This window comes from Molothrus aeneus, chromosome Z, assembly GCF_037042795.1.
Source record: "Molothrus aeneus isolate 106 chromosome Z, BPBGC_Maene_1.0, whole genome shotgun sequence".
NCBI lineage: Eukaryota > Metazoa > Chordata > Aves > Passeriformes > Icteridae > Molothrus > Molothrus aeneus.
In genome coordinates this window covers 61,090,136-61,101,004 of record NC_089680.1, presented here as the reverse complement: position 1 = coordinate 61,101,004, position 10,869 = coordinate 61,090,136, and the positions used below count along the sequence as shown (strand labels likewise).

The following is a 10,869-nucleotide window of genomic DNA, read 5'->3' as shown; positions in this document are numbered from 1 at the left end:
TTAGCCTTTTATTGAACACCACTATCTCTATCGCTCCACATTTCTGAATACATGCCAGACACTGAGCAAAAACTTTCTCTCACTTGTGACAGCCTGAACTTGGGGCCAGCAGATGATACCACTTCCAGAAAGTTATCTATTCTTCAATAAAGGGCCACAGGCTTCTGTCATGCAGCTCTCCCCAACCACTTCACTGCTACCACAGCCCTGACAATGCAAAAGCATTCACCAAGAGCAAACTTGAATTTTTTTTTTTTTTCTGTCAAGGGCTGTACCACCTTCAAACCAAAAGCATTCTGCCAACATGCCAGGTAAGCTTTTACAATAGCACCTGAAATACTTTATCTACCAAACTAACTCTGAAGAGTTCATTATCTTTTGTGGATGAGTTGCTGCAGCAAGTGGCAACAGCACACAATTTAGGCACACCAGGTGAGCCCAGTCAGTTTCTACATCCACGCTATAGCACTGCTTGCTTCTTTTACTACTTCTTATGGGTGAAATGTCAATGAATTTTCTGTATCTCCTTTGAACTTGCTGGTATTGTCTACCACCACTACATTACATCTCAGAAGGTCAGTGTCTGCAGCATAAAGTATCATCTCTACCTGTGTGAAATATTACCTTAATATAAATTGGTCAATCTGTTTCAAATGAGTATTTGTAAAATTTGGTGAATACTAGCTCTGCATCCACTTGACTCACAGCTTTCAAGATGTTGTAAGCCATGGTCCATTTTCCCCTTGGTCTTCTCCACAGTGAGTGGTCCCACAATTTTCAGTCTCTCCTTGCAAAGCAGCTTCTCCATTCCCTTGAAATTTAGCTGCCCTTCTTTTAAGTCCACTATGGACTCCCTCCAAATGTAGAAACCAAAACTGCCCATCTCTGAAAACATGGGTCCACTGGTCTTATACAGGAGCCAAGCAAGACCACCTGCTTTGTTTGCAAAAATAAAAAAAAGTTAAAACACCCAATTTTATACAGCTCCAAACTGTGGCATGATTATAGAAGAACTGTGAAAGATCTGTGCCCTGAGCTCTTATTACAAGTTGCTGAAATACAAGTTCAGTAACATGTATATTCCAATAATGATTTACAGCACAAATGCATAGATCTGTATTGGAGTTCATCTATCATTTTTCCCTATAGGAGGATCTGACAAAACTGAGCTTCTTTCCTTAGCACTAATGTTGGGAATAAAGTCAGGTGATACCATTGCTCATTCCATTCCCTCTTCTGAATCACCAGGCAGAGCAGTTGGAAGTGGAAGACTGTCCCTGTGTGAGGGACCCCATTCTCGAGCAGCGGAAGTCTGTGAAGAGAAAGGAGCAGCACAATCCCCATCCACTTGTGCTGCTGGGAGACAGGAGGTAGAGGATTTCTGCAGGAAGTCAAGCCCAGGAAGAAGGGAGAAGTGGGGGGAAAGTGTTTTATGATTTGTTCTTAATTCTCATTATTTCTGATTTTATTGGCAGTAAATTCAAATAATTTCCCAAAACCACGTCTGTTTTGACTGCATGAGAGTAACTGGTGAGTGATCTTCCTGTCTTATCTTGATGCAAGATAAGCCAAGATGCAAATCCATTTCATTTTTTCCCCTCTCCTGTTGAGGAGGGGCAAATAATAGAGCAATTTTGGTGGCTAGCCAAGGTCAGCCCACCACAACCACTCCATGCATTAGCTAATCTCTTGCAATTGTACCCTTTCCAAAGGGAAATAAAAACAAAAATACAGTTTAAAGTCAGACAGTCCATCACAGCATATGAGCAAATGCAAGATGAAGAACTTATAGTGCAAAATAATAATAAAAAATTATATTTGGAAGCACTTTGTTTTAAACACAGCTAAACACAGCTGTAATCTGATAACATCTTTTTCTTTTACATAGATTTAGGACTTTTACTATAAAGTACTACATTTCAATCACTGACCAGTTCAGCTGTCACATATCAAGTAATAAAATCCATCCTTTCGTTTCCATGTCTGTAGTTTTATTTTTATTCTGGCTCATAAAAATGTAACCAATTGTCTAGAAAACATAAGAGTTAAGACATTACTTATTCAGCCACAAACTATGATCCAGTTTCCTAGTTTGCGTAAATATATATATACACAAATTCTATAACAAAGCTTTCACATTTGTCTGGCATTCTTGCTTTCTGAACATTCCATTCACAACATTTCAGTTTCATTTCACTTTCAATGTGAGTTACAAATATTAATAACAATTATTTCTTCCTTCTTTCTCCCTGAAGCATGGATTTATTACTTAGTTGTCTGTGCCATCCTAGTCAATCTCTGCACAATATATGTACTATATCTTGTTAATGATGCATCTCCATTCTCTACATCTTATTTTCCCACCTTTTTCCAACAATCTGAATCCTCTTCAGGTTTGTTTTCATTTTTCTTAACATCTATTCCCAACTGCCCTAAAGAATACACAACACAAAAATTACAGTGCAAACACCAGAGAGGTATTTAGCAAGTCTAAATAATCTTAGCTGTGAAGTATTCAGTTACTGAATAAGCAGCATAACAACTTACATAAACTTACATATCTTACACAGCTAGTTTCTCTGAGCATGTTTATCAGTGATAATAAGCTCCTAAGAATATTAGAGGCAATCACTGTCATTCCTATATGATAATTTCAAATTGCAATCAAATAATTCATGTTCAGATATGCTTACTAATCCAACAGAAGTGCATCTTTATGGTTTAGTTCTATGCACAAAATCTTCATGTTTTAAAACATACACATTGAATCAGATTTAAAGCTCAGCCAAAGCAGGATTGATTAAAGGAAATTTCAGGAACACAGTGTTCATACTCCTAAATGGAGTCTCTGTCTCCATACCCGAGAGAGAGTTAATAATTACGTACAAAATCTCTTGTGTTACATGAAGCAGCATTATGGCCATATACACAGCATTTGCTCAGTTGGTTGGCTTGCCATGTATGACAGTCTTGGTGTTTTCAACTCGTATCAAATGGAATCCAGGCTTTCTACATTGTCATGATGTGACCTGCTGATCTAAAATAAATACAAAGTACATATCTAATCTGCAGTGTTTGCAAACAACAGCACTGTATATTATTGATAATATAATTCCATTAACACATTTGTTTTCATTCATATTTTATCCCATATTCCTTCTCTTCCATGTTTTTTATTTTATAATTAATTCAACAATGATCTTAGACCATCCCATTTCAAGGAACTCACAGTTTTAACTGAAATTGACTCAGAGTAATAAGTAAATGTGGTATTGTAGCACATAAAGAGAGATATATATCTCTATAATTCTTGTAGTACTTTCAAATAAAAATAAAAAAAAGTATTAGCTTTTTGTTAAATGGAACAGGATACATAGATTCAATTTCCAGTAGCATTACTTACTTTCTTCCCTCAGCTTGTTTAATTCCTGTATTATATCACTATACACATAGGATAAAAGCTCCTCTTGGGATTTTGTTCCATCCAAATAATCTGAGGAAGAAAAAAGAAGTGTTCATGTGTTCTATGCCAGCTATCTGTAATGGAAATTGGCAAAGTTTTCAGTATTCCTATAGATGACATCAGAAGAGAAGAAAAAAAAATCAAGAACTGGACCTCCCATTTTCCTCTTCCCCAAACTTGTTTTACACGTAAAAAACCCCAACATAATGGAAAATAATTCTAGTTAATAATTCATTTACAATTTTTTGTGGTACAAAAGTCTCCATAAGCATAATGGTAGTTATGTGAGGACAGTGGAGCAATGGAATAATTTGCGAAAAAGATCTCTGTGCAGTAGATAATTTCAGGTTCCTCAGCTTCAGCCTTTGAGCAAGTTCCGGAAGAGCACTGCAGTTCTTATTCTTACTGCACAGCAAGAAGCAGTGTGCTAATGATGCAGAGGCCACCCAACTTCCCTCCCCTTCCCTCTGGTCCCACTCCAGAAGCAGCTAGTCCAAGAGCTGTGTAAGTGTGAACATTACACAAACTTGTGGCACTGCCCCAACAGCTGGCCCAGCTTTGGCACTTCTCATGCAAAACTGTTGACTGTAGTGTGGACAGTCAGCACCTAGAAAGTTAGAAGACTTCACCAGGATTTCAGTTTTGTTCTGAAGAACTCTGCCAGTGCATCAGCTATCATCTCAGAAGCTTCCTATTTAGACATAAGTGTGTTATCTTGACAAGTTATCTTATTAAGTAGACTTAATTAGGGATCAGAACATTTCCATTGTTTAACTTCCTAATTTTCATTATTAAATACAAAAACAAAATCCCTATAGGCTTGAAATATAAACTATCAGAAACATCAAAACCTACTAAATGCCACAAAAACACTTGAAGAAAATTTTGTCCCATTTAAAAAAAATCCCACAATTCAACAAAAACTGCACAAGTGCCATACTTAAGCATTTTGTAAGTTTAAAATTAAGGATACCATACCAACTTGCATACTTGCATTCTCTTCCAATTCATTTTTATATTTCAAATACATAGGCCACACGTGTCCATCGAAGTACCCTGGTGTATCTGCTGGCTGGTAGACTCTGGTGCTACACAAAAATACATATGCGTTCCCATATAAGTTTTAAATTTTCCCCTAGTGTCAGCTGGTTAAATAACAGCTTTCATGCAAAATAAAAAAGAAAGGCTGGCTGTATTTCTGTTGGAGCCAAGGAGGCTCCTTTGTTTTAATTCAGTCTGTGACATGAACTTCTGCTGTCTTTTGCTATCTTACCCATTTCTGCCAATCAAACCACATTTAAAATAAGATAAAAGATAAGGTAAAAGTTTGGTGGTTTTAATTTTGTCAAAGGTATTGCAGGTAAATTAAACTGTATGGACACTACTACCAAAATAAGCTACTTTTTGTCTATTTACTGGGTATATAGATTTCTCAAGCTTTAAATGACTAGTTGTTTAGTCTAGACTCTTCCATTCTGCACACTAATGTCTTAGGTGAGTCTAGTGAGAAACCAAGACAGCGGTATCACCCACAGCCAGTTGAATAGAAGATTTCTTCACTCAGCCAGCAGATTCTGACTTTGTGCAAATATATTATTCCAAGCATACAGTATTGCTCCAAATTGAGAGGCAAGTCAGACACTGGCTCAATAATCTAGTTTAGATCCACATTAAAATTAATGGAAAGTCTAAACAAAACTGTACACCTAACCCACACATGAACATCTTTACTCTAAGAATAATCATCAATTAACTGTATTTAACCAAGAATAAGAGTGCTTAGTATTTGTTTTAACCATTTTTCATTTTAAACATAATTTTACTCAAGTATGCAATCAGGAATTAAATCATTTATCAGGACAATAAATTCTCTTTTTAGTGTTTGTAAAACACTTAATACTTTAATAACCATGTGCTCTAAAATGAAAACCAGACCAAACAAACCTCAAACTAACAAAAAGAGGACAGATGTTCTTAATAGCTTACATTTTGCAAGCACTGAAGAAAAGCTAGCATAAAAGGACCACTTCAGTTCAGGGGGTGCGGTGACTCTTTTTAAACAAGAAGTCAATAATCTTACCTCCTTCTCCTTTTGCACTCTTCATAAGGCAGGGTCAAAAAATATCTTCTATTCCATAGTTCATTAAGGGGCCTAAGATAATATCATATTTAGTTCCCTCTTCAATTTTAGGGTAGCTTTTTATTTACCAGGTTACATATTACTGCTTACTCATAATTGTAAAGGAGAAAGCCTTCAACAATCAAAATATAAACATTTTTCAGATTGTCACATGTACTCTCTGGCTCTTCTGTCACAACACCTGAGCTTGCTGGGCTTTTCATCCAATTGCGAATACTTGTCACCATTTCATCCATATAGAGAGCATCAAGTACTAGATGAAAACAAAGTTAAACATCCCTTAAAAACAAAGAATAAAAAAATAAAAAGAACCCTAAAGTATCCCTTCATTAATCAGTAAGAATCAAATAATTTACATACAAATTTAAACAAAGGGGAACAGGATTACCCCAAAGATTATATCCATAGTTCTGTGTTTGCTATTGATGATTTACTGAAACCAAAGCTTGCACCAGGATTGGGTATTTCTATTGGGTGTAGTCTCTCTGGACTTCATGGCATCTACTATTGTCTGAACGGAATTCACAGCTTTTCACTTCACAGAAACTTCAGGGACTGCTCTCCACTTACACAAAACTTATAAAAATTTACTAATCCTGAGACCTCCACCATTTTGTCAGTTGTCAGAGGGGGGAGTAGACACTCAGCATTTTTTGCTTTACGTTTTTATAAGGTTTATCAGGTGGGCATAGAGAGAGTTAAAGGACCATGGTGTACAATGCACAATGTAATATCTTTTTTTTCTGTAGACACACAAGAATATATTGAGGAAGTATTGAAAGATAGAAATAAGGTAGCTTTTGGATACCATAACAGTAAACACATTTTTAAAGAGCTTTTAAGAGCAGCATTAAACCTGGATATTTGAATAAGAATGTCCATTTTATCTCTCCAGTTTCACATTCCATTTACATGAAGTCTAGAAGTTAAGCCAAGGATTGCATAGCTGGTAATGACCAGTCTTCAGGTACAACTGAAGGGTCTGACCAATTGTGATCACAAAATGTATTGCTGAGAAAAAGTATCAACAGAGATTAGCTATTAACCAAGCAATTGTTTACAAGTAGATATGACCTGACACAAAACACTGCCCTAAAGTGGATCTGGATCTAGATGTCTCTAAGAATAAATTGAGCCAGCACTAATCATGAACTTAAAAATATACGTTCTTTATGTGAGATCTCACATCAAATAAAGGTGTCAGGATAAACCCAAGTTTTGACTGACTTGGAAAACCCAATATGATATCCCATGAGCTCACCAGCAAAAGCAGAAAAAGAAGGGCCATTACCAAGTGATGAGATTAAACTTATGCCAGTACTGCAAGCCAAGATTTCCAACTGAACAGTACCATTTGCTACTAAACCAGACACAAGTGAAGAAAGAGAGGAAAAGATTCAAAAGAGAAAAGGAAAGACCAAGCCCTAGCTTGAGCTATTTACTTGTTAAGCAAGTTTCCTTAGATATCTCAGTGAGCTGAAGATGATTAAGAGAAGGATTGCTCAGAAATAACCACTTGTTTACTGCGTTGCTTAGAAGGGAGGAGAGTGAGGGGATGGGATAGAAGAAGTGTTGAAGCTCAGCACAACGATTTCAGTACAATGTTCAAAAGCAGTGCATCAGAGTTACTGACCATCATATAGCTTAAATCCACGTTCATCTGTTTCTACTTCACACTCTGGCTGAAGGAGGAAAAAAATTTAATTTTTTCAAAGTTGCTTTTGTGACCATGCTGAGAGATACATACTCTGTTTATAACCGTAAGGGTTTATACACTTTTGTATCCAATTAGTTAAATTTATCTTCAACATTAAACTGATATAAACAACTGTTAAAATACACTACAAAAACTTTATTTAATTTAGACCAACAAACACTCCAAATCATATGACTTAAATTCATTAGAGCTATACTTTAGAAAAGTGTGTGTCAAAACACTAGTTGTTTTTCTGTTTTGACTTGGAAGACAAAGAACCACTTATTGTTGTATGTGTGTAGGCTTGAGATAGTATGATTAAACTCATTAGCAAAAGGATCTTGAAAAATTCATCCATGCCTTATTTTAAAAGAATGGCAAAAAAGACAGGAAATTTCTATTGGCTGAGTATATTCAGTAGTTTGGCCACTTAAATTTCAGTTACCCCAGTGCTCTTTTTATGATTCTTATTAAATTAACATTACTTTAAGCAGCACCAATTTTAAAAGTGGACCAATAGGAGAACTGAAAAAATAATTGAAACCTACTCAAGCCTCCTTTTATCTATCAGGTTTTTCCAATAAAACTGTTACCTTAAAGAAGTCATCTTGAGAGATTATATCACAGTTGGGAAGCATATTCTTAAGTTTTTCGGCTAGCGTTGTTTTCCCTCCATTTGTTACACTGTTAAAAAACATTGCAAAAAGTTCGCCAAGGCAAAAAGTAATCTTTTAAACATATGTACAAGCTCACACATAGATATCTATATAGTTATATGCAAATAAAGAATACAACTGCCCCCAAATTTTAGTCACGTTAAATACTCTCTACCTCTAGAAATTTTCTGGTATGTTCCATCAGTTTTCAATAATTGGTACAGTAAATCAAGCTGTGCCAAGAAAGATGCTACAGATATCTGCACCTAAGGTCTCCAACTGACACAGAACAATTTCTTAAGAGTTACATGCTATAAAACTCTACAATTATATGTTGCATTTGTAATCCAGTTTAAAAAAATGTATTCAGAAATAGAAATTATATCACATCATTCTGAGAAGACTAGTCTTAAGCTGTAGAGGAAATTTAATTTTGTATAACTTACCCCCCAAGGCCAATAACCAATACTTTCATAGTTTGTTTTCTCCTCAGTTCTTCCTTTTTACTGTCAAAAACAACAGCCAGTGAAAAATCTTAATTCAGGAACAAGAAGGCAACTATGGTATTAAGAAATATCAATCATGCAGTTAATTTATTTTCTTTCTCTTGTCCATCATTTTTCTTTTTGCAAAGGTACAGTCAGAATCTCAGCTGCTTGTTCTAATGCTAACCAAAAACTTGCAGTATATATGCCCCATCTTAAATTCCAATGTACTTTATTTTTGACAGTATTTTAATAGTTTGAAAGGAACTCTGGGAGAATCAATTCTAACAATGTTGGTATCATACAAGATCCTAAAGAAAAGCACAATCACTAGCTCAAGCATTAACAATATAAAAAAGACTAGGTAAACAGAAGCTGTGGTGGCAAAACAAACAAAATCATTAAGAAAGAAACAAGTGGCATGCTGAGGAGAAAGGTGTTTTAAAGTTTCATGAAGACTTGTAACAAAGAGTATGTTCAAAAACTCTTTTATGAACCTGGTCTCAACAATGTAATATTCACTGTGTGATTCACCACTTCCTTTCTGAGGGTATTAACAGCACAGACCACACAAATCCTCCTCCTCTGCCCCACCACAGATTAATCTGGAAGCATTAAAACTACTGCAAGGGCAGTTTAAGCCATCCTAGCTGACTTAGCCTAGGTAGCACTTGATTTTCCCCTGAAAAGATCGAAGAGTAAACTCTAAAGGTTAATTTGTCCACCATATCCCTGCTGCTTCCACCATATCCCACCAACTCTGAGGCTCTGACTGCCTGAACACCTTCACTATAGTTAGAGCTGCCAGGAGACACAACTACTGCCTTGCCCCAGCTCTTTCCCCTGAACTTTCTTCTCGAATGGGTGTTTGCAGAGTACATAGTGAACTATCCTGGAAAAATACTGCAGCTGAAAAACAGTTCTGCAAAAGACAGGGGAAACAATGTTTGTCTTCAGTTTAACACATCAATTTATAACTATTTGCCCCTTTTTTTACCTGCTCTATCCTCCTAGGTCACGCTTAGGAAGGTAAGATCTATGACACCTAAGACCTCAAAGGACTTAGCAGGTAAAATCCTCCCTATGTCCAACAAACAAGTATCTGTACTGTATTAGGAAAAAGACTGTTACAGGGGATCAATATGAAAACAAAACTGTATTGTTTCTGTGAAAATAAGCTTTAGACACATGTGGAGCCTGAAATAATATAATCCTCTTGCATTTGGTGCAACGACTGGAAGTTCCACTGTTTCACATGTCTGTGATATGATCTTCGCGTGCTTTTTAATGAATGGTTACATTAAAAAAATAACCAACATAAGACATATTGACTAGTCCAAGCCATCATCTGTATGACAGTCATTGCTTTGCAATGGTGCTGCTTATCTACAGTAGTTGGCATTTGTGACTTTTTTAAGTTAGTACACATTGGTTTTCTAGGAATATTAAAATTTTCAAATTCAGTGATGCATTGAATGCTCATAGTACTGGCTAACAACGCAAAGAGGGAAGCGAAATAATTTTTTCTTAAGTGATGATACCCAGGCTACTTTAAAAATAAGATTTAAAAGCTCTAAATCTCTAAAAGTTATCAGTAAGGTTTGTGTTGCAGAAGATTACCCTTTGTTCCACAAAGGGTGTTACGCAACAAACCGGACAAACACGTTCACCTTTGGACTTTATGTCATTGTGTACATGCAAATTAATCCCAGTCTGCGGCAAAAAATACCATCATACAAAAACACACCAACTCTTCTGCCGTCCTGAGTAGTGTGTGAAAAAAACTTCAAAAGCAAATTTGTCACAAATGCTGCAACGCAGAAATCCTACGCTACTCTAACTTGGGTCAATTTGTCTCTTTAAACAGAGCACAAACGCCATGGCATCGCTGCAGTCATCCCATTTTTTAGGGCATACCGCGGCAATGCTCCCACGCACGGAGCTACCCCAGGGCGCACCGGACCCGCACCGGGAACGTCTCTCACAGCTGCGGGCCCACACCGCGGGGCTGGCGGAGATTCTCGGCCGCGCCTCCACCAGTTGCAGTTCCAACACCTCAGCGCCTCCGGAGTTCGCACTTCACTTCAACCACGCAGCGAGGGTTTCAAGAGGACATCCTTCCGCCAGCAGGGCTCCGCGCAGGCGGAGCGCCCGCCTCCTGTCACGGAGCTGTGTGGGGCGCGCCCGCCTCCCAGCCGGGGCGGTCCGGCGCCCAAATCGCCCCAGCCGGCTCTCGGGGAGCAGCCCCCTTGCAGCTGCCAGGACCGCCCGGCCCCCGCAGCACCGCCCGGGCGGCCCCTCCGGCCTGGGCGGCTCCTCCGGCCGGGGCCGAGCGCGGGGAGGGAAGCGGCGGGGCCTGGTCCGCGGCGCGCGCGCTGATTGGCCCGTGCCGCCCGGGGCCGGCGGGGGCGGGAGGGGTCGGCCGGGAC

General features: G+C 38.0%; 1 protein-coding gene across 6 annotated transcripts; it reads right to left on the bottom strand.

Annotated features, from left to right (window-relative positions):
- Positions 1–1,969: 1,969 nt before the first annotated feature.
- NMRK1 (nicotinamide riboside kinase 1) lies at positions 1,970–10,738 on the bottom strand. Of its 6 annotated transcripts, XR_010785274.1 has the most exons (10): positions 10,358–10,729; positions 8,402–8,461; positions 7,893–7,983; positions 7,237–7,285; positions 5,694–5,856; positions 5,544–5,615; positions 4,442–4,551; positions 3,404–3,493; positions 2,887–3,037; positions 1,970–2,432 (listed from the first exon to the last, which is right to left on the bottom strand). XR_010785274.1 is itself a non-coding variant. In XM_066568860.1 (9 exons), the coding sequence occupies exons 2-8, from the start codon at positions 8,428–8,430 to the stop codon at positions 3,434–3,436; spliced, it is 618 nt and encodes a 205-aa protein (XP_066424957.1). In that variant the 5' UTR covers positions 8,431–8,461; positions 10,358–10,738; the 3' UTR covers positions 1,970–3,037; positions 3,404–3,433. The 6 variants fall into 6 exon arrangements, 5 of the variants coding, with proteins under 5 accessions (XP_066424957.1, XP_066424955.1, XP_066424956.1 ...); XM_066568860.1 differs by having other exon boundaries at positions 1,970–3,037; positions 3,404–3,537; positions 10,358–10,738; XM_066568858.1 differs by having other exon boundaries at positions 1,970–3,037.
- Positions 10,739–10,869: the final 131 nt, after the last annotated feature.